At 32.7% G+C, this 25,202-nt stretch overlaps 2 protein-coding genes across 2 annotated transcripts; both read left to right on the top strand.

Moving 5' to 3' along the window:
* Positions 1 to 11,130: 11,130 nt before the first annotated feature.
* LOC117682277 (E3 ubiquitin-protein ligase TRIM71-like) lies at positions 11,131 to 13,421 on the top strand. The gene is made up of 2 exons (XM_066080900.1): positions 11,131 to 11,203; positions 11,622 to 13,421. The coding sequence occupies exon 2, from the start codon at positions 11,624 to 11,626 to the stop codon at positions 13,301 to 13,303; it is 1,680 nt and encodes a 559-aa protein (XP_065936972.1). The 5' UTR covers positions 11,131 to 11,203; positions 11,622 to 11,623; the 3' UTR covers positions 13,304 to 13,421.
* Positions 13,422 to 16,939: 3,518 nt separating this feature from the next.
* On the top strand, positions 16,940 to 20,538 carry LOC136275093 (conserved oligomeric Golgi complex subunit 5-like). Its single transcript, XM_066083399.1, has 4 exons — positions 16,940 to 17,109; positions 17,348 to 17,474; positions 17,710 to 17,789; positions 20,511 to 20,538. Exons 1-4 carry the CDS (start codon positions 16,940 to 16,942, stop codon positions 20,536 to 20,538), a joined length of 405 nt encoding a protein of 134 aa, XP_065939471.1.
* The last annotated feature ends 4,664 nt before the right edge of the window (positions 20,539 to 25,202 follow it).

The following is a 25,202-nucleotide window of genomic DNA, read 5'->3' as shown; positions in this document are numbered from 1 at the left end:
CAGACTAAAAACAAACAATTGTCACAGTCGACATTTTTAAGTGCAATTGAAAACTTCAAATGCTTCCAAATGTTTTGCAGCACATCACTTTTAAAGCCTGAGGAAATTCCACTTCTGTAGCTCTGTTTGTTAAGACAATTAGATCACATATTTTTATATAATATACAGATGTATGTACATACTACTATCACATGATATTTGAAATCAATTTGTTCAAGTTCATTTATAAAATAAAATTATTACTTAGTATGTAATAAATGTAATAATAGATACCCCTTTTCCATATCACAGCCTGTATCAGCCCTTGACCAATATACCTCGGGCTGATATTGGAGTTGGTATAATTCTGTCTTTTGACTGATCTCTTGATTTTTTCCCCGATCGTTTAAAGCCGAAAACATTAGACTCATAACATGATCAAAACTGTTGTAAACACATGTTCATATTTGTGTCGTAAAGACTTTGGTAAGGCTCAGCTGAATCTTTCTAAATTAATTTCGATTGAATGATTATACTACAGACTAAACATATCTATTAAAAAAAAATCTGCATGCATTTTTTTATAATTAATTTATTTGGAGCTTGTTTAAAATTGAAATTCAAATGACGGTATATAAAGTTTTGTTGACTTATTGAAAAGTCTTTCAACGTGTATGTTTATTTCTTTAAACAATGTGACTTCAAATGTCTATCACATGACGATCTCCATAATATTGAAAGCATGCTTTGCAGTGAGGGCATGTATATCGCACAGTAGCGATGCTATATCCCCTTCACGAGGGGATAATTAACAGAACTGTTTAAACTTATATATTAACCACATCCAAACCGTATCAGATGCGTATCCAAACCGATCCTATTTGGAAAAACAAGGTCATCCAAACCTGTTCCGTTGTTCAAAATTAATCGACATCAACTGCTTATTTACATAATTTTCACATAAACTTCGTAGAAAATTAAAGATTTATATGCTTTTAAATAAATATGGCGATCTCTTTAATGTTAAAGTAAACAATGTTAGCGTTAAATAACAAGAAAAATTATCAAGAAACAAACGGTGCCGCCATTTTCACTTTATCCAAACACGTCACTACCGGCGCGGATACACGACAGTGTTTGCTGTGTGAGATTAATACCACTGATAAAAGATACAAAGGTATCAATAAGTTTACGTCCAGGAAATAAAGGATTCTGAACATTTTAATAGTATACAGTATGCTCATTTGTTCGAGATTAATAATTGTTGTAATATGCATTAGAAATACGTTTTGTTATCCATTATGGATTTCTAATTCTTTTTTCTAAATAATAAGATAAAAAATAAGTATACTATACAAGTTATAAGCAAGTTAAAGAGCTAACGATTCTTTGCTATGTAAACAAAGCTTATGTTTACATTTTGAGTGTTGAAGTGAAAATTTCAGTTTTAGACCTAAAATGGATGTGTTAAGCGTTAGGGAATGTTTATTTATGCTTAAAATGAATAAGAAGATAAATAAATTAACTTGAAAAAAATCTTTTAATTGTATTTTGCATCTATGTTAACAAAAACAGGGCACGAGCCTTGTTAACATGAAAATGAATTGTGAGCCCTGTTTCTTGCTTATAACTCTACGACTAACCTTTAAATTTCATTTGATAATTAGAACTGCATTGCTTAAGCATTGTAAACAATAAAAACAGAAAACTTGAATTTGACCAAAATCGTGACCATGCCCCTTTAAACAACGATCGCAAGCAAACAGCCATGAAATAATTTCAATGGACACATGTCGCAATTTCGAAGTACAGTCAGTTCGAACCCAATGACATCTCAAAACAAAGTCTGCTCATAACAGGTTACATGTTTAGAAGTCCATTTGAAAAAAGTATCCATTCGGATTGTACAGTTTAGTAACATGAATGTGCCCGCTTTAGACACTATTGCATTGATGTGGTTTGTAAAAAAAAGTGAAATAAACATATTGATGTAGGCAAAATAATGATAATTATTACGGTAAAAAACAGTGGTATCTATCAAAAGCTAAACAGATCAATCAGTGACATGATAAACACCTACGGACCAACTTCCACGGAGGTGCTCTACCCTCGGGTCCTACAGTCTTCAGTTTAACATGATTAGATGGTAGTCTCGGTAGACAAATATTAAACTTACCTTGACATTGCGTTAAACTGTACATTATTTTTATTTTGAGTCGCATATTCCTAAATACATCATTTTGAGCACCCTTTCTTCTTTTTTGCTTTTAAAAATGTTTCTCCTTTTAAAGATATTAATCACGAGAATTTTGAACTTCAATCACGTCTAAACCTCTTATTACGTAACACACGAGAAATGTTTTACTGTTCCATTACTTCTATACGATAGAGGTAAACATTTAGGCATCAGTGTCAGGATTCCATTTATAACAGGTAAATAGCTAGACATCAGTATCACGATTCTATATACATTGTATGACAGGTGAATGTTTAGATATCAGTGTCATGACAAACCTACAAGTATTTTAAAATTCACGATCTAAGGAAATTACTTTTTCCTTGTTGAATCTTTTTTTGATTCCAGCATTTAACCGATAGCGTGCTGTTCTGTGGAGCTGTTTGTCAGACACGCCAGCCTGATCCGGTGTTGTATAGCAGTCCCCCCCCCATAGTAGCTTTTCCCCCCGGAAAACCTACTATATAGTAGCTTTTCCCCCATAGTAGGTTTTCTCCCTCACGTTTATGGTTCAGATTTTATAAAAAAAAATATTTATGGATATTCCAATAAGGATTAAAATCAATGTTTCTACACTCCCAGGTTGCATACATGTATATCTGCGTTCATCTGTACAGGTTAAGTTTCGTTTTGCCGATTTATTATTTTTATAGACAATGCTGAAAGTTGAACATGTGTGTAATGGAATTACACATAGAACTTAATTTAGGTAATTTATTGAAAAAAGTTTTACAAGTTATACACTTATATGCATAATTCTGTGTCCTGAAATTGTATTTAACAAGAATGTTTTAAGAATTTCTTGATAAATCTATCAGATTGTTTGTCTGTTTGTGAAAATTTCATCCAGGCTAAACCTCTGTTTTAGAGAAATTTTGTTTCCGATGTTTCAGAGCCCGATTTTCAAAATCCTATTATTATAATCATAGTGCATATTCTTTATGGTCCAATGTCTCATAAACTAGAGATGCCTATATCACCATATTTTTATAGTGGCAGTGGTGTACCACTTGAAGATGACTCTGAAGATTTCAGCCCTCAGGGTAGGGGCCCTTGATGTTTCAGGGCCCGATGTTTAAAACCCCATTAAAATGATTGAATAGTGTTCTACAATGTATAAGTGGGGACCCGAATCTCAAATTCTAGAGATGACCAATTAACCAAATTTTCAAAAAAAAAAATATGGTACTGTTGATGTGAAAATTCACATGATCAGTTCAGTTTATTGCACTTAACACCATATAATGGTACAAGAGGTACATAATAAGATTTACATATATACAATGTAGTTGTAAAGTTCAAGAAAGTAAGTGGGGTGAACGAACAGTATGATTAATTTTTGAAATAAAGAAACACAATTTTCTTAATGTGATATAATCGACTGAAGACATGATTTCATAGAACTTTTTAGTGTTAGGAGAAGAACAGTAATATGTATCTAAAAACTGACTTCGTAATTTACTTAATGCCTTGCATTCTAAGTCGATTCCTGAATATCGTTATGCCATTTTTGTAAAAATTGATCTCTTAACCTTTGGTAAATAGGTCTCTTAATCCAACTGGAGTTATAATGGTACGATTCATGATCACACCGTAAATTTGAAAGCCCACATTTATCTAAAACATTTTTAAAGAGCATAACCATGGATTTAATATTTGTCCCTTATCAAAAAGAATACGTACATACATATATATGATTTTGCTTAACTTGTTTTCACTGCTATTGATTACGTTGGCTCAGAATGAAATCATTCTAGTAAAAATGATTATATACAGAGGAAATCGTCCAGTTTTACCATATACCATGTAACTAGGTGTACAACTTTTCAGATTAAGTATATGTTTCAAATATTTTAAATGGACACGTTCAATAATCTCAATATTTTCATAGACACAAACTTCGCATGCATACAATAAAACTGGTACAACAATTTAATCAAATAAATCTAATTGACAATCAATAGGTAAATTAAAAGTTCTTATCTTCCTTATAACTCCGTACATGGATTTCTGTGCTTGCTCACATAGCCGTTTTTTTTGCTTTGAAAAATGAACCTGTTCTTGAGAAAATTACACCGAGATAATTAAATTCCTTAACTATTTCAATAGGTAAACCATAAATGAAAAGACATACTTGGGTTGACGGCCTTTAGAAAATACAACAATTTTTGTTTTACAAATATGAACAGTAAGTTTCCACGTATCACAGTATCTATAGAATTCATTAAGGGCAAACTGTAAATCGTTTGCAGACTAAAATAACAATATCGTCTGCATAAAACAGGACAAACATTTTAAAATATAAAAACAGTTCCTTTTCAATTCCCTCAGTAATTGTAGACAGTCCAGTTACGTTTTTATCTAACAAATGATCTTCTTGATCATTTACATACAAGGAAAACAAGAATGGAGATAAACTTTCTCCTTGTCGTACACCGACATTACAAGTAAAAAGATCAGATGAAAAACCATTAATACATATTTTTGATTTTATACATTTGTACATGTTTTTTATGTATGTAAAACATTTACCATTTATTCCACTTTTAAGAAGTTTGTACAAGAGCCCATACCTCCATACTGTATCAAAAGCTTGTTTGAAATCTACAAATCCACAGAAAAATTTCTTTTTACAGTTGATCAGTGTGTGTGTTAAAAACTGCAGAACTAGAATATTGTCAAGTATGGAAAACCCTTTCCTAAATCCCGCCTGACTTTCTTTAATAAGTGAAATATCATCTGCAAAATGTTCAATTCACAGTGATAGTGGTATACCACTAGTAAATGACACCGAAAATATAAGCCCCCATGATGGTAGGAGCCTTTGTTGTTTTCGAGACCGATGTTTGAAATCCAATTATAAAAATATGTATTTTTTAGGGCCCCATATCTCAAAAACTATAGATGACCACATGAACATATTTTTACGGTCATTTAAAATTAAGTAAAAACATCATTTAAAAATACACAATCACTCATATATTTCTTTATCAAAATGATTGAAAATTACGTTTAATTCTGCTTTTTTTTTTAATTTACGAACAAAATTTTTTAAAAAAGGTACGCGGGTAAAATTCATTATTCTTCAAAACATTTACTCAATTCATAAGATGACTAATGATATAATAAATAGTTAGATAAATAAATCTATGAACTTTTATTCATAAAAAGAGAAACCGCAAATCAAAAATAAATAACCAACCTAAGCGCATATACGGCTTTTTTTACTTGTTAGTTGATATATTTAAAAAAGTCAGCTCATCACAATATATGTTTTTTTCGGGGTTTTTTTTTTGGGGGGGGGGGGGGTGGTGTTTTTTTATAAAGTTAGTTCAGGCTCCATTACACATTTTCCAAAGTAACCAGCAAAGATACCGACATTGTTCTGGTTGTGAAGACATTTCATTGTTTTTTAAAATGTTTACATCATAATATTTCGCGTTTCGTAGAAATGTGCTTAAAAATATGAATATGCGTAACTTTAAAACGAAACGGTAAACACTAACTTCACACATGCTTTAATACATAATTAAAATACCCCTTACCCATGATTTAGAACCCCTTCAATCAAAGTAAAACTAAAACATTTCAGTTTCTCATCATATCATTGACTCCTGTCTCCCGTTTGATATTTAGAAGAAGAAATACATAATTGTTTTTAAGATCGTCAATTCTAACGGTATCAATTTAAAATTAATAACCTTTTGGACGAAGGTAGTAATACATTTCCACTTTTTATTCCCTTCCTCTACAAAATTAAGTAATGATTGGTCAGTTAGTTCCTGTAAAAGTTGTTCCAAAAAGGGGTGAGAACAGAGATGATGACACATGCATGTTATGAGGACGCATGCCTTAGTTCATATTTGGGGTTGAAAAACCATGTATTTTATTCTATGTATTAATAAATGCCATAATTATCCTTTTTTGTGAGAAATCAATATCATATCAGTAATTGCAAATTATTGTCACGAATGGTCCGCAATAAACATGGCCGGAAAGTAAAAATGGGGGAAAACCACTATATAGTAGGTTTTCCGTGGGGGTAATCTGGCTATAAAAGGAGGGAAAGCCCACTATATAATCAGCTTCCCGTGGGGGAAAACTGCTATATAGCCATTTTTCCCAGGGGAAGAACTGCTATATAGCCATTTTTCCGGGGGGGGGGTGGCTAGGGGAAAAAGGCACTATATAACACCGGTTCCTGGGGAGGGAGGGAAGATGAGACTGGTTGCTGACTTTGCACAGATGGAGTAAGCAATCTCTCCCTTCTGTACAAATGTGTCTGATCTGGGCAACGATTATAAGCTACTCAGGGCATTTAAGTATAAATACAAATAAATTACTCGGGAAGTTTTTTAAACCACCAAATTTTTTCAAAGATAATTGATATCAGTTCTTGTTTTTCATAAACTTTGACATATACCGACTGGTGTTTCAGAAGCTTAAAAATGTATTTTTATTATCTCCTTTTTCACAAATTAAAAAAAATCACATTCATTATGGTCTGTTCATAAAAATTGTTTTGATCATTCCTTTTTCCTTCTCAAGACCACCACTGTTCCAGAATGGTGAGCATATCAGTAAAATCCAGGTCATTGGTGACATCATTCCACATAGTACTATTCTTCACTTCTTGTTCGCTAGAGCTCCACAGGAAATGAAGTCTCCCCACCAGGTATCACTGATTTGAGGTATAAACAGAAAGCATAGGGGTTATATATAAATAAGCACATTTTAATTTCAGTATTGTATTGATGTCTTGATTTAGATTCTGCATTGATTTTAAGTTTTATCATTAAACAGAAATTTGTCATAATGCCATTCAAACATTATGGTGGACTTTTGTTTATATTGACTTTTTTCAAAATTTTCACTGTAAGGTCAAGATCTAGTAAATGAAAGGTGCCTACTGGTTTATGAATTTCAAGATATTGACTCTTTTAATGATGCTTCATAACAATATCTTTGTTTGAAAGGGTGTACTGGGGCTTAATTTTATGGTAAACACAATGGAAAATCATGTTTCAAACAATCATTTTCTTAGCTGCAGATCAGTAGCTCTCTGGTTGAAAAAATTCGGATAGACAAACCAGAGAGCTACAGTTCCAAGCGTTGTAAAAACCTCCGATTTACGCCGCCGTTTTTGTGTCGCTCGCTTCGGGAATTATATCCGACTTTAAAAGCATTCAACCGCCTAAAAAATTGGATTTATTAATTAAACATATAGTTTACCCTAACTCTGCTAACTTTGTTTTCCTTTCAATGGTTCACAACGGCCATCCTTCGCCTTGGAATGTCATCGTTTTAAAAAACTCGCCTTATGACAACCATGTTTACCTAGTAGCGAGATCTCGGGTGCGTCGATTTACCCAAATGGACCCAAATGAACTCAAATGGACCCAAATTCAAGCGGAAAACAGTTATAATAAAATCCTCCTAATTTAGGGAAATTTGGAAAAATAAAAGCCGAAGGTCCATAACAATAATTAAAATTATTTTTAAAAGTTTTTATTTTTATATAATATATATATTTATATTATTTGAATATACATGTAATTACATACATTATATACTTTTACAAATCGAGATAAAATGCTCATCTTTATTTTTCAAAAACAATTTTTAAAGATATACTGAAATAATTTTAATTATTGTTTTGGACCTTCGGCTTTTATTTTTCCAAATTTCCCTAAATTATGAGGATTTTATTATAATTGTTTTCCGCTTGAATCGCCATTTGGGTCGTCATTTGGGTCTTTATTTTTCTTAATAACGGCTAACAACCCCATGAAATGACTAAAACAAGTGATAATATTAGTAATAAGGATTTTATTATAATTGTTTTCCACTTTAATCGCTATTTGGGTCCATTTGGGTTCATTTGGGTCCATTTGGGTAAATCGACGCACCCGAGATCTCGCTACTAGGTAAACATGGTTGTCATAGGGCGAGTTTTTTAAAACGATGACATTCCAAGGCGAAGGATGGCCGTTGTGAACCATTGAAAGGAACACAAAGTTAGCAGAGTAAGGGTAAACTATATGTTTAATTAATAAATCCAATTTTTTAGGCGGTTTAATGCTTTTAAAGTCGGATATAATTCCCGAAGAGAGTGACACAAAAATGGCGGCGTAAATCGGAGGTTTTTACAACGCTTGGAACTGTAGCTCTCTGGTTTGTCTATCCGAATTTTTTCAACCAGAGAGCTACAGATCTGCAGCTATCATTTTCTATGAAATATGGAGGAAAAAAGTAACAAATATTTTGTCCATTTTTGACTAATGAGATATATCTAGAATGCCTACAGTCTCTCCAAAAAAGGCATACATGTAATACAAGCTCTTGACCTCCTCTTTAAAATGATGCCAAATAGAACATAGGTACCCGGATTACTTTTCCTGTGATTAAATATAGAATGTCAAAATATTGTTCTATTTTATACCTAATTCCTTTAAAGCCGTAAAATACGGGAAAAAATTCATCAAATCAATTATGACGTCATAATGGTTCTAGCACCAAAAAGACCGGAATCATTTACTAGATCTTGACTTTAAGCACTATTTTTTCAAATACTTATTTTAATCTTTGAGAAAATACAAAGGATCTAGAAATCTAGAAAGAAATTTATAGAATTTTATCAGAAAATATAGGAAAGAAATTTTATCAACATTTATAAATTCAAACAGTCAATACTTTCAGTCCTTTAATTACATATTTAAATACATGACATTGTATAAAATACTTACATTTTCATTACTCAATTAGTATTATATAATTGAATTTTTTCAAACAAAACTTTCAGAAATTGTTTAATTGGTTAAATGCGCAACAATCGATCTGCTCTGTTTTCAGGGGTGCGTTGGAGGGATATGTGAACCAGATAAAGTCCCGACAGGCCCGACAGTTTGCAGAGATTTATCCAATCATGTTGGATCTAGTACAGAAGGGACTTCAGACCTGCTCATGACATATTTATTTCATTGGTTCTACTTTGTATATTATAATCATTTTTATATAATTAATGAAATAAAAAAATAACACCAGGCTATGATTTAGTGTTTACTGTTAGATTTCATCAAGTATGTGAAGAGCTGCCACTGGACCATTTAATTGTTTTCCTAATAATGTTGAAATGCATTTAAATTCACATTTTTGACAAATTGAAATTTTTTAACGGTCATCACATTTTCATCAGAGCGTTTCATCTATATTAATATCTCAAGGTGCCCCATACCAGGTGAATAAATCGAGATGTAAATTTACACGCATGCCATTTAACAGAGTTACTGTTTATCAATGAAAAATACGGTGGGAAATCTACGTTTGTGGCCAGTACAGTCTTTGAAATATTTCATTGTATAAACTCTTGACCAATCTTCATATCCTTCCTATAACAGTGTACTACACATGTACTCACTCTCACTAAGGTGACCTTTTGCAATTAGTCTTCGTCCTGCGTCGTGCTGTGTGAGTCGTCCGTTGACAATTTTACATTTTTAACTTCTTCTTGAAAACTACAAGGCCAATTGTTACCATTTTTGGCATGAAACATCTCTTTGTAAGAGAAATGAAAATTGTGAAATTAATGGCTACCATCCCCTGGGGCGCCTTGGGATGGGGCCAAATATGGCGACCCCCCCCCCCCCCCCCGAAAAAAAAAACTTTAAAAAAAACTTCTACTCTACTCAAACAAATGTGAGGAGAAAACTGAATGCATGGTTATGATGTCCATGAAGCCCTTTACCGAAATTGTGAAATCAATGGCCTCGGGGTCAGGGGTTTAGGCTAATGGGTAAGTTCAATAATAACTGACATAATGAAAATGTATAAAAGATTGTTAGTTTTCTTCCGTAATTTCACTCGTGGGTAATCAACTTAACGCATGGTTATAATGTCCATAATGTCCCTTTTCGAAAATTTGGGCTGGGGTTTATGTATTTTATGAATTCTGGGGGTGGGGTGGGGGTGGGGGTGGTGACATATGGTCATTAATTATTGGGTCGCTTGGGTAACCTAAACATGTACATGTACACACTTGGGTAACCTTTTTATACACATGTTTATATATTGCTATTGGATGTCTGTGGTTTATTAAAATTTTTACATTTAACCCTCATCTCGTAAATTTAGAGCAATATGAGCTGCATATTCGTGCTAATTTTTGTTGTTGCGAAAATGTTATCTTCTGAAATTACAAAATAACATCATGTTTTTTTAAATTTCTTTTAGCCATATTTTTGTGGGAAAAGCCTCTAAGAAGCTTAATTTAAGCAATATTGAATTATTGTCGTCCTGTACAAAAATTGATTTTAATTTCAGACTGACAAAAATTAATGAGTTTATCAAATCTTAAATACATGTACCATAGAAATTTAAGTTACATGCAAACTTATCAAACTAGCAGGTTTTTGCAGCAAAATAAAATACTAAAAATACAGCTTTTATTGCTTTAACATCCCATGCAGTGTATGCTTAAAGCATTCAACTGCTTATTGTGTGGATTAATTGATAATGAACATAAGTCTGAAAGGCCTACGTGTCTTTTTAAAAAAAAAAAAAGGTTCACAATTCTTTGGCCCCATGAGCTGGTGTATAGATAATCCTCGATTACTTTGACTCTTCCCCCCTCCATTGCAAACATCAAACAATAAAATTAAGGAAAGCGCAACAGTCGAAAGGGTCTCGTTAGGGTTTACCCAGGTTTTTAAATGAAACTTAAAATACATAGGACTCCCTGGCATGTCCATCCAAGGGCTATGGTACTCAGGTGACCGTCAAGGCCTGTAGACCACTTGTCTAATTTTTTTGGAACCGGGTATAAGATATACATGTTTTGTTCTGGTTTTTTTAAAATGTACAATTCCTTTCTGATCGGCGCATAATTCCTAAATCCGCCACTGTCAGGTGTTGCTAATCACGTGAGACAGGTAAACAGACCAGGAAGAAAAATAACCCCAACAATTTCTAGACTCGCCATGTTGGGTTAGGGTTAGTATATTTATGTTATTTTACGAAAACAGAAACTATTTAGACAAGCATGAAAATGCAAGCCGCACTGTATGAATGAATTTCTCCCGATATAACAAGTGATAGGTTTCGACGTTTATTTTCAATTTCCTTTTTACAATACTGTTATGAATGGTAAATGTAGATCAGATGGTATATGTGTCAAAATATGAAAAATTTTGTTTTGATCGCTCGAATTATTTTTGGTATCATGCATGTACTATCTAGTTCACAGATCATTTAACAATTACTTCATAAACTACTGTGTTGTCGCCATTAATACACACCTGCAGGTACACTTTCTAATGCATTGAACAATAACATGAATTAAGCATTGATTTTAATATGTAAGTAAATTTAATTATTCTAAATGAAATTTATATTTTGTGTTCTTTTTCAGGAATGTCTACAGTTAATGTGACCATGGACGAGAATTGGGCCCAAGATGTGTTACGGTGTAAACTCTGTGAGACCCCAGTCCCCCCTTTGCATTGTGACATTTGTCACATTCATCTGTGTAAAGCCTGTGTGGGGGAACATCTGTTAGATCTATCCAAAGAACACAAAGTGGTGCCATTTGAAAAGAGGGGATCCGCTCCAAAATGCTCAAAACATTCTACAAAACTATGCGAATTACATTGTGAACAATGTAACATTCCAATATGTACACTATGTGTTTCGACTGGTGAACATTTAGGACACAAACAAGTTGATTTTACTCTAAAAAGTCTAGAAACCAAGAAAGAAATTTTAAAGGAAGATTTAAAAGAACTAGAGAAATTCATTTATCCAAAATACACTGAAATTGCATCCATCATTCCAATTCAGAAAGCTGACCTAAATGAAAATTCCAAGAAATTGACAACAGCTTTTGACAAACATGGGGAAGACTTACATTCAGAAATTGACGCCATTATCCAGAAACTGAAATCAGATCTGAATGAAATGGACTCCACACACCTGGCAGCCTTAACAAAGCAGGAAGAAGAAATCAAACGCACCACTTCTGAAATCACAAAGAGCATTGCTGAACTGAAGACGTTACTGGACTCCAATGATGTCACTCTTGTCTCTGCTTACAAGTCCAGGAATGACGAATTTAGAAGATTGCCTTCTAAAGTCACAGTGTCCTTACCAAGTTTTACCCCTCAGAAGATCAACAAGGAACAGCTTTATCAACAGTTTGGTTCTCTGTCAGCGTTATCTATCAAAACAGAAGAACATGGCTACACAATGGATTTTCCTGGTGCTGAGTCCTCCACCCCGGACAGACCGCTCATTGATGTACCACGAATCATTACAGATATAGAGACCGAGTGTAATATATTCCACTGCGTGTCTTGTCTGAATAATGAAGATATATGGACTCGTGGTGATGACAACATAATGAGACTTTACAACCTCCAGGGGGAACTAGTAAAGTCAATCAAAACCAAATCAGGGAACAATCCACGGGACATAACAGTGACGAGGAGTGGGGATCTAGTTTATACCGATGAATGTGATAGAACTGTGAACATAGTGAAGAATACACAGATAAAGACAGTGATTAGATTTCAAAAATTGAAACCTCTATATATTTGTACTTCCTCCACCGGTGACTTTCTGGTCATTTTAAATAGTGATGGTGATGAACCAACAAAAGTGGTGCGATATTCTGGATCCACAGAAAAACAAAGCATTCAGTATGATGACAAAGGACAACCTCTCTATTTACATGGTTGCTTGAAATACATTAGTGAGAACAGTAACCTAGATATCTCTGTGTCAGACTATACAGCCCGTGCAGTAGTGGTGGTCAATCAGGCCGGGAAATTCCGGTTTACCTACACTGGTCCTCCCTCTACTACCAAAGGATCATTCTATCCATACGGCATCATAACAGACAGCCAGTGTCGGATCCTGACAGCAGACTGTCAAAACCACCGTATCCACATCCTAGATCAGGACGGACAGTTCCTCCGTTACATTGACAACTGTCATTTACAGTATCCATGGGGTTTATGTGTGGACACCAGAGACAACCTTTTTGTGACTGAAAGCAGAACAGGTAAATTAAGGAAAATCCAATATTCCTTGTAAGTGAACTGTGTATATACTTAATATATAAACTTAAGATAATAATAGTCCTGGTATCATTGCTTTTTAAATGTATGATCTGGTATTATATAACAACTATGTGTCTAAAAGTGTGTAGATATATCCATAAGATTATGGATATATGTTTCCTGTAAACAATTGTCTGTTATATGTAAACAAAATATGTTTATTTCATGTGACATGTTGACCATGTTAAAATGTTATTTATATTGTTCAATGCTGTATATAATGAACAGATTGTGTCTAATAAAACTTTTGATGATATATTCGGATGTTTTTTTGTTTTCAAGCTTCTCCTTCACAAATGAGCATCATGTATTTTTGCTTGAATTATGTTAGTAAGTCTGCTTCATCAAAAACGATAAAGCTGAAAAATGTAGAGATAAAGTTTGGATAAATAATTAGTGCTTATAATTTAAACGATAGTTCTATGAGAAATAAATTAATCTGTGGATATCTTTAAATATAAAGTTGACAAATTCAGAGAGAAAGCTTCCCAGGAAGTTTTAGATCCTCCACTTTCACTTTAAATTCAAATGAATTCTGTTCCGTTTGTTGAATAACAATTTATTATTTACAGAGAGTAAAATATGTTTTGTAGCAAAGTAAATCAAGGTGCGTTTGGATAAATTTCTCAATTAAGCAATTAAAGACTCAAAAAACTAACCTAGTTATATTTAATTCAGTTTATCACAAAGACACCCCTAAAAAATACAACCCAAATTGCAACATGTGGTTTCATTAGTGTATATAATTTAGATTTGTCTTCTTTTGCAGTTATTGTAGAAATATTGAATCGTTCACATTTTTTTTATCAATTACAAAACAGTGTGTTTAAATATTTATTAAAGCGAATTAACTATTCACTTCTTGCCCAAATATATATTACAGTTAAATATCTAAAGATAAATGAATAAAGTTTCCATAAAAAACTTCATTGAAAAAATATAACACTTAAACTTGTAGCTTATTTCATGGTTATCGACAAGGGTGTAAAAGACCTTGTGATACTTGAAGGACAATCTGACATGTGATTTGTTGAAGGGGACACAGTCTTCTAGTTTTACCCACAATTTATGAATTCTTACGAACGATTACTCTAATGTTAAAATTAGATCATTAGGCCTAATTCTTTACGTAAACGGTATTTAAATACCATATGTTTTCTCAAGATACACGACTCTGTTTGGGAATATTTGAAAACTAAAGTTAAGTATTTTACATTTTTTAAGCGGAACATCATTGGTAAGAAACGGCCAGTCTTACATTTGCCTACGGACCGTCGGCCAACCTGCAAACTTTTTTTTCATTATTATGAACAATAGATGTGATCTATCCTATGTTTGACTGAAGCGAGTTTCTAATGATGTGGCCGGATACGTACCCACAAGGTTTAAATATAATACCACTGATGAAAGATACAACAATATCAATTAAGTTTACGTCCCGGAAAAAAGGATTCTGAACATTATAATAGTACAATATGCTCATTTGTTTGAGATTTATAACTGTTGTAATATTCTTTAGAAATATGTTTTGTTATCCATTATGGATTTCTAATTTAAAAAAGAAATAAGATAGTAAGATAAAAAAGAAAGATATCTACGTTTACTTGTATAATATAATTAAGTATGAATAATACAGATTTGCATGAGCTTCACATTTGATAATTAAAGAGGATAATTAAGTGAGTTTGTGCATTCATATGTTAAGTGATTGCGTTCTCTGCTTCTTCACTCACGACATGAGCTTTATCTGTCTTAGAAATGAAATATTTGTTGGAATTATTTATTAATGGTTTTTATAGGGATAGCTATCGATTGCAGAATTAATGATCGGTTAATCGCAATTCGTTCCGACCGATTAACAGGTTTCTCATATCAACTTGCGCAGATTTTTGACATTACATTTTCCAGTGTCTTTGCCTGTGATAACACTACGTATCGATTTTGTACTATATAACCCATAATACAAATAACGCCAAAATGAGGCGCTAGCGGGGTTTGCTTGTTTTTATTGAAGTATTTAATCGTACGATGGCTAAAAATTATATAAATATAAGTAATAAGGAATCATTCTTTGAATATTATTAGGTGATAATTTCGGTCGGGGCGTGATCAGATCTATCATTTATTGGATTTGATCACGCCCGACCAAAATTATCACCTCATAATACTCAAAGAATGAGTCCATATTCCTTATTTAATAACTGTTAAAAAATAACGATAAAGAACTTTACTAATTTCCTTGTTTATTTGTTAATCACAATATACTAGAAGTTCAAAATTGTAAATAATGACATTTTTTAAAAAAATCTTAAAGGGGCTAGGTCACGATTTTGGTCAAATCTTATTTTTCCGATTTTAATGTTTACAATGCTATAGTAATATGCATTTTTAATAGGCAACAAAAACTTGAGTGTCATTCGTTGAGTTATGAGCGAGTTACAGAGCTAACAATTCTTTGCTAAATAAACAAAGCTTATGTTTACCTTTTGAGTGTGGAAGTGAAAATTGTGTTAAGCGCTAGGGATTGTTTTTTATGCTTAAAATGAATAAGAAAATAGACAAATTAGCTTGCAAAAGATCTTTTACTGGTATTTTGCATCTATGTAAACAAATATAGGACACGAGCATTGTTTACATGACAATGAATTGTGAGCCCTGTATCTTGCTTATGACTCTACGACTAACTTTCAAATTTCATTTGATAATTAGAAAAGCATTGCTTAAGCATTGTAAACAATAAAAACAGAAAACTTAAATTTGACCAAAATCGTGACCATGCCCCTTGAAACAACGATCGCGAAACAGTCATGAAATAATTTCAATGCCCAATGACCCCTCAAAACAAAGTCTGCTCATAACAGGTTACATGTTTAGAAGTCCATTTGAAAAAAATATCCATTCTGATCGTACAGTTGAGTAACATGAATGCGCCCGCTTTAGACAATATTGCATTGATGTGGTTTGTAAAAAAGTGAAATAAACACATTAATATAGGCACAATATTAATAAGTATTACGGTAAAAACAGTGGTATCTATAAAAAGCTAAACAGATAAATCAGTGACATGTTATTTCTACATTCAATATATTTAACACCTACGGACCAACTTCCACGCAGGTGTTCTACCCTGGGGTCGTACAGTCTTCAGTTTAACATAATTAGATGGTAGTCTCGGTAGACAAATATCAAACTTACCTTGAAATTGCGTTTAAATGTACATTATTATTTTGAGTCGCATATTCCCAAATACATCATTTTAAACATTTCTTCTTCTTTATTGCTTTTAAAAATGTTTCTCCTTTTAAAGATATTAATCACGAGAATTTTGAACTTCAATCCCGTCTAAACCTCTTATTACGTAAAATGCGAGAAATGGTTTATACTTTTCCATTGCCTCTATACGATAGAGGTAAAAATTTAGACATCAGTGTCAGGATTCCATTTATGACAGGTAAATATCTAGATATCAGTATCACGATTCTATATATGACAGGAGAATGTTTAGATATCAGTGTCATGACAAACCTACATGTATTTTAAAATTCACGATCTGAGGAAATTACTTTTTCCTTGTTGAATCCCTTTTTGATTCCAGCATCTAACCTATAGCATGTCGTTCTATGGAGCTGTTTGTCAGACACGCCAGCCTGATCCGGCTTCTGGGGAGGGAGGGAAGATGAGACTGGCTGCTGACTTCGCACAGATGGAGTTAGCCATCTCTCCCTTCTGTACAAATGTGTCTGATCTGGGCAACGATTATAAGCTACTCAGGGCATTTAGGTATAAATACAAATGAATTACTCGGGAAGTTTTTAAACCATCAAATTTTTTTCAAAGATAATTGATATCAGTTCTTGTTTTTCATAAACTTTGACATACACCGACTGGTTTTTCAGAAGCTTAAAGATTTAAAGATGTATTTTTATTATCTCCTTTTTCACAAATTAAAACAATCACATTTATCATGGTCTTATCTGTTCATGAAAATTGTTTTGATCATTCACTTTTCCTTCTCCAGACCACCACTGTTCCAGAATGGTGAGCGTATCAGTAAAAGCCAGGTCGTTGGTGACATCATTCCACATAGTACTATTCTTCACTTCTTGTTCGCGAGAGCTCCACAGAAAATGAAGTCTCCCCACCAGGTATCACTGATTTGATGTATAAACAGAAATCATAGGGGCTATATTGATATCATGAATTATTCATCAGTTTTTAAGGGTAAACATTGAATAATTACATAAGATATGAACAAGCACATTTTAATTTCAGTATTGTATTGATGCCTTGATTCAGATTCTGCATTGATTTTAAGTTTTATCATTAAACAGAAATTTGTCATAATGTTATTCAAACATTACGATGGACTTTTGTTTTCAGTCAGCTGATTGGTCCATCAGTAGATACTCCCAGTGGTTAGAGGACCACCCCTCAGAAAAAGACAGACTCACCTTGATCAAGTACGCACAACTCTCTTGGTCTAGAAAAGTTTGTTTTGTTCTAAATATGATGATCATTTCTCAATTCATCTTAAGTATCCCTTTAATTTACACAACAGACGAGAGAGAGAGAGAGAGAGAGAGAGAGAGAGAGAGAGAGAGAGAGAGAGAGAGAGAGAGAGAGCTTTGTATTGCCTTTATTTTCAAAATTTGCACTCGAATGCCTTTTTACAAATACTTTATTTAATCTGTGAGAAAATACAACAGATAAAGATATTTATAGAATTTGATCAGAACACATTGCAGAGAAAATTTATCAACATTTATGAATACAGTTAATACTTTTAGTACTTTGATGACATATTTACATATATTTAAAAAATACTTACATTGATAAAATAGTATTAAATTGTTGAATTCTTTTAAACAATTCTTTCAGAGCTTTCAAAATGATTAATGCACAACGATTAATCCCCTCTGTTTTCATCTATTACAGAGGGGACTGCAGACCTGCTCATAACATATTTATTGCTAGAGCTAGTGTACAACATTGGTTCTACTTTGTGTATTATAATCGGTTTTATTTAATGAATGAAATAAAAAAAAAAACAAATGATTTATAATGCTTACTGTTTAATCTTATCAAATAAGTGCTAAGCTGCCACTAGGTCATTCAATTTAATTTTTGCTAATAATGGTAAAAAAGCATTATGATCAAATACCATAAATATGGTCGCATTAAATTTTTCATTAGAATGAGATTTTAATCTAAGGTCAGACGACACGTTCCTTGAAACATTATGATTATTTATCAACTGTTCAATGGCCTGATAATATATCAAATAAAATTATTATCATTTGTTATCATTTTTAAAATGATTGAAATTTAATATATATATATATATATATATATATATATATATATATATATATATATATATATATATATATATATATATATATATATATATATATATATATATATATATATATATATATATATATATTTATTTATATATATATATAATGTATATGCCAAATTTTTTTATATCAGCAATTCAAGTGTCAGCAATTTTCAATAAGGTTATTTAGGAAATTGCATACTCTAGTATCTTGCACAAATGCCTGGTAAGGTACTCTAATTTTGTGCAAGAAAGCTTCTCAAAGTAGTAGTAAATCAATAACAAATTCCTGGAAACAGTTATATAAAATCGAGGAACGCGTCGTCTGACCTTAATCTACAAATAAGACAATTCAACTTTTTAATTGTACGTCCTATGCACTGAAAAAAGAATCGCATTTAAAATCATATGTTATGAAAATGACTTAGGAGACCACTCACAACCTTAAAATGAGAATAGTCAATTAAAGAAAATGTTCATTTTTTAAAACTATCCATCAGATGATCTGAAGAGTGTCTATTTGATGAAGTTCTAGTATGTCAAGAATTTCATTGGCATAGCTGCAAAACTAGCTCTAGTGGAAAATTCGGGTTACATCTCTTCATTAGCTATCATTAAGATGCCAACGTGACAGAGTTCGGAAACAGTGCTAGTGGTAGTTTTTATTCAAAGGTTAGTCTTCAGATGAACATTGTTATAGAATTCATCCCAAACAACCAAATCCACTGAAAGAAGAATCTTTTTATTTACATAAACTAGTATTGTTAATTTTGTATAGATCTATGAACAAGAAGTATTAATATTATTTATCATTGATTTTATATATAGACTATTGAAATGTCTTTCGATGGTGAATTTTACTTTATTTTTAGGTCAGCTGAGTCACTTGGTCACATTTAAACGTCTTAAAAAACTACATGACCAATTGATACCATTTTTGTTTAAAAGCAGCTCTTGGATACGAAAAGAGATATACATATCATCTTTGTGGCCCCCTGAGCGGGGCCAACTATGCAAAAAAGGACAAAATGCCAAAAATATTCTTATGTACTCCCACACATCTTGGAAAAACTAAATGAATATGGTTATTATGTCCATGAAGCCTCTACCAAAATTGTGAAATTCGTTGCCATTGGGTCAGGGTTTAATGCCCTAGGGCCGGGCCAATATGGTCATCTATGAAACCGTATCTGAGAATCTTAGAATATTTTCTTTTCTATCCCTATATACATGTATACATGTATTTGAGAAAAATTAAATGTATGGTTATGATGTCCATGAAGCCCAGCAGGTTAATTGTTAAATTTCTGGCCCAAGGCCAGGGGTTCAGGCCCTTTGGGTAAATCCAATATGGCCACATAGCAAAAATGTATATTACACTGAATAATTTCTTACGTAATTTTACAGTCGTGGGAGATCAATTAAATCCATGGTTATTATGTCCATAATGTCCTCTTCGAAAATTAGAGGCAGAGGTGTTTGGTTTTTTTTTGGGTGGGGGGGGGTGGACAATCGGCAATCCTCGGCTGATTCCGCTACGCTCCATACAAACCTCGGATGTGATTGGTGTAGGAATATGCATCGAATCGATGCATTTCTCCGCCGGAAACTGCCTTTTTACTCAGTTGTTTTACGAGTAAAGATGGCTGCATCCAGTATACAATGTGATTTTGATGAAGCGCTGGAGTTTGCAAAAGAATTTTTAACTATCAACTTCGAACTGAAGGAAAAACAGATACAGACATTAAAATCATTATACGAGGGGCATGATACAATGGCAGTTTTACCGACTGGGTTAGGTAAAAGCATTATATTTCAGCTCCTTCCCTTCCTGTTTCAGAGGAAACTCGGTCAACAGCAACCCATGATTAGTTTGATAGTCACGCCTTTGAATTCTATCATGCAGGATCAAGTTCGATCGCTAACAATACTTGGTATAAATGCCTGTTATCTTAATATTGAAGGAACAGGTGTTAAAACCTTCGATGCGGTCAAAAGGTAGGTGTTGATTTGTACCAGAGACTGGTTGTACAATGAACCAAAGTTATCAAGTTTACATTGTAATACATTAGCCTAATAAATTTCTATATCGATAGTTATTATTATACCTGAGACGATCTACAGAAAAACCTTCATGCATAGAAAATATTTATTCATAGTTTTATAAGTTATCTCAAATATATGCAGGTCCAGAACAATCACAAGATTTAGCTGCATAGCTTGATTTACCTACATAGCTTTATTTACCTACCTAAAGTAGGTTTTTTTAGCTACTCAATCATACTTTTGTTTTAATTGGGCATAAGTACTAAAAGTCGCACTCGGGTGGTCCAAAATGGAATTAATGATTTTATCATATACATGTTCTACATATATATACATATATTATTATAAATATGTATTAACCACAGGCAGTTGTTTCATACAGGAGGTCTATCAACTATACAAAATAACATTTATAATAACATGTTATTGTGTATAGTTAATAGACCTCCTGTTTGAAACAAGCGCCTGAGGTAGTGACATACAGTACTTGAACAGCAAGTGTGTACTACTGTATAGTGTATGTGATCTATGTGACAGTTCTGTGACTTTTATACAAACACATACTACTGGGCTATGCTGGAAGTAAACTAATTTGACTTTTAGCAGTTGTCAAGTTTATACTGAACAATTTAATAATAATTATAAATGTTATAATTTCTTCAAAACTTCAAATGTTTAAATAACCTTTATTTGCAATTTGTCTATTGCATGTATGATTGATTTCGTGTAATTAATTCTGGATGGGCAATTTTTTCTATTTTTGGGTCGGGTAAAACTTAGTGTATTATGTAACTTCCGCCCAGCATCTCTGTGCACATGGTTTGACGAGAACAATAAACGAATCGTAACACTTAGTGACTTGGTCAGGAGAACAAGTTCTTACTGTAGCTGGTCATCAAATCGAGTCAAGTCTCAGATACTGATTTTGATTATTTACTGACATTGATTAGTGAATATATAAAATTAATGTATGGTTGTTATGTAGTTACTAATAAACGTTGTATAGTTTACAGTTCTTATGTTGAAGAACCAACATTGAAGAAAAATCTTCATCAGTATCAAAGATTTGATTCGATTCGATGACCAAGCCTGCAACAATAATCAATATCTATTAGGGAGGGAATCGAACCCTCGTACATAGTCATCGAACTGAACTACTTGCAAAGATCTCTCTCTCTCTCTCTCTCTCTCTCTCTTAATTAGATTACATAATCACCAATAAAGCTGATATGGTGTATTCGAGCACATTTCCTGTTACCCCCCAGGAAAAGGAGTGGGTTCAATTCCCACTATCAACAGAAAGTAGGTGATACATGTACAATCTAATGGTTAACTTTTATCAAACAAAACACTTGTTCTTATAGCTATCTGTGTCATTTTCTCTAAGTAGCACTTTGAATGTTTTAGAAGCAATTAATTCTATCGTTATGTATACAGCTCTGAATATGTGGGGCCACTAGGCTATCTGCCCGCTTTGCACCAGCTTGTTCCATTATGCCTAGGGAGGGAATCGAACCCTCGTACATAGTCATTGAACTGTACCACTTACAAACAAAGATCTCTCTCTCTCTTTCTCTCTGAATTAGATTTCGTAATCATCAATAAAGCTGATATGATGTATTTGAGCACATTTTATGTTATCAACCAGGAAAAGGAGTGGGTTTAATTCCTACTATCAACAGAAAAAAAGAATACATGTACAATCTAATGGTTAACTTTTATCAAGCACAACACTTCTTCTATTTGTGTCATTTTCTCTAAGAAGCACTTTAAATGTTTTTGAATCAATTTATTCTATCATGATTATAATTACAGCTCTGACTATGCAGGACCACTTAAGGCTATCTGCCCGCTTTGCACCAGCTTTCTGTTCCATAATGCCTAGGGAGGGAATCGAACCCTCGTGCATAGTCATGGAACTGTACTACTTAAAAACAAAAAATAAACGGTTTAAAGGTTATTTAGCTGATAATCCTTCAGCATATGGAGAAAACCATCCCAGTAGTGTACCTGAAGGGGTGGATACTGAACTTATAGCTAAATGCATTAAATTTCATCCTGTTTCTACTTTTAGGTAACTGTACTCAAGATATAAATCAAGATAAAAGAGAGGATTAAAAGATAAAAATACCAAAGCAAAGTGATTAAGAATATAGATCTTTAAATGATAAATTCATAACAATGGCTTTCCTACATGGGTGTAAGTTCAAAATACTATGATTATCCACTAAACTAATGGTCATTACTTCTTTGTATCAATGTAACTTTAGATAAATTAGGATATAAATACTGATCTATTAAGATTAAGGGGGTTTACTTAGTGGTTAACGATACTGATTTTTCAATGATAAAATGAAAATTATGGGTTTTCTGATGGGGGTTTAATTTCAAAATAAAGGGATTTTTCCTAATGGTAAAGGTGTTTATTACTTTGTATTGATGTGATATAGGATAAATTAGGGAACAAATATTAATCCCAAAAGATTTAGGGAGTTTCTTAAGTGATTTAACTATACCGATTTTCAACAATAAATTGAAAATTATGGATTGTCTCAGGGGGGTATAATTTCTAAATGAAAGAATTTTTCCTGAAACTAATGCTGATTATTTCTTCGTATTTATGTAGTAAAGGAGAAATGAGGGTGTAAGTCTTAATCCCAAAAGTTTTTGGGAGTCTACTAAGCGTTTAACTATATCCATTTTGGAACGTTAAACTGAAGAATATGGGTTCTTTCCTGGGGATGTAATTTCTTAATTAAATGATTTTTCATTTAACTATTGCTGTTTAATTCTTGGTATTATTGTAATAAAGGATAAATGAGGGTTTAGGTAACAATTCTGAGACATTTATGGGGTCTCTTAAGCATTTCAGTATACCCATTTGTTAATGCTAAAATAGAAAAAATTGGTTCTTTCTTGGAGTTGTTTTTTCATAATAAAATGATTTTGCCTTCAACTATTGCTGTTTATTTTTTTGTATTCATTTAATGAAGAATAAATACGGGTGTAGGTTTTCATAACAAAAGATTTAGAGAGTTTCCTAAATGATTAATTACTACACTGATTTTTTAACGATAAAATGAAAATTATGGGTTTTCTCTGAAGGTGTTATTTCTCAATAAAAGGATTTTTCCTGAAACTAAAGCTGATTATTTCTTTGTATTAAGGCACTAAAGGAGAATTGAGGGTGTAAGTCATAATCTCAAAAGTTTTAAGAGGTCTACTAAGCGTTAAACTATATCCATTTTTTAACGTTAAAATGAAGAATATGGGTTCCTTCATGGGAATGTAATTTCTTAATAAAAGATTTTTCATTCGACTTATGCTGTTTATTTCTTTGTATTCATGTAATTAAGGTTATATAAGGGCGTAAGTATTCATACCAAAAGATTTAGGGAGTCTCTTAAGCGTTTAATTATATCAGTTTGTTAACGTTAAAACGAAGAATATGGGCTCCTTCACGGGGGTGTAATTTCTAAATAAAAAGATTTTGCTTTAAATTAATGCAGTTTATTTCTTTGATTCGATGACCAAACCAGCTACAATAATCAATTTCTATTCAACAGGTCCAGTACTATCTCTTGATTTGGCTATATAACTTAAATAACCTAACTACTATAGCTTTTTATATATGTAGTTTTATCTAGCAATTATCAATAGCTTAAAAAGTTTTATATCTAATTCAAGTTATCAGCTAAATCAAGATATTATTCTCAATATTCTGGACCTGTTCAATTCATAATTCAATTCATAATTAAAATATTACCTAGTAAGAAATCCTCCACTCTGTTTTGGTAGTTCTCATTTTTTGCCTTTTGTTTTGTAAATGAGTGTAGCCTTCTTGCAGAAGACGCACAAAACGAACAGGAACTTAATGGAATCAGTTTTAGCGGAGTCTCCATAATAACAAAAAATGTGACTTCGGTAAAAGTAAAAGTGAAACCGAAACTAGGTTAAAAGTACTTCCTTTCCCAACATTCAAAGCGTGCTATGGATGCCATCGCATGACGTCCGAGGTTAATGTCGAGTGCGCGAGACATCCGAGTAGTTCCGAGTGGGGGGTGGAGGGTGACAAGTATGGCCATTTAGTGAACATTTAACATTTATTTTTTAAGGTCACTTAGGTAACATATTAGTATATATTGCTGTTGGATATGTGTGGTCTAATAAAATATTTTACATTTTGAACCACATCTTCTAAACTTTAATTTCCTGTGTGTTGTATGCTTTAACGAAAAATAAGTATTATAAAATACATTTAAAGGCCTACAGGTCTCTTTTTACAAAATGTATATAAGTAATGTATTTTATCTCATACGTGTGGTGTATATTACCCGTGTGATAAACCTTTGCTATATTATACGGGTGATGCTATATCAAATACTTCCGGTCGGAACTACTTTTGACACAGCCCCTCGCTTCAACGCTTCAGTGACCTATTTTCGAAAATTTGCTAGTACTTTCAACATAACTATATCTACTACAA

The sequence above is a fragment of the Magallana gigas genome, chromosome 4 (assembly GCF_963853765.1).
Source record: "Magallana gigas chromosome 4, xbMagGiga1.1, whole genome shotgun sequence".
Lineage (NCBI taxonomy): Eukaryota > Metazoa > Mollusca > Bivalvia > Ostreida > Ostreidae > Magallana > Magallana gigas.
This window is presented reverse-complemented; position numbering and strand designations above follow the sequence as displayed.

Excerpts from the sequence above, each read along its gene's own strand:
- LOC136275093 (XM_066083399.1), top strand. The coding sequence starts at position 16,940 with ATGTCGTTCTATGGAGCTGTTTGTCAGACACGCCAGCCTGATCCGGCT. Across the intron at positions 17,475-17,709 it reads AAATGAAGTCTCCCCACCAG|TCAGCTGATTGGTCCATCAG; the intron begins GTATCACTGATT and ends TTTTGTTTTCAG. Across the intron at positions 17,790-20,510 it reads GACAGACTCACCTTGATCAA|AGGAAACTCGGTCAACAGCA; the intron begins GTACGCACAACT and ends TTCCTGTTTCAG.
- LOC117682277 (XM_066080900.1), top strand. The coding sequence starts at position 11,624 with ATGTCTACAGTTAATGTGACCATGGACGAGAATTGGGCCCAAGATGTG.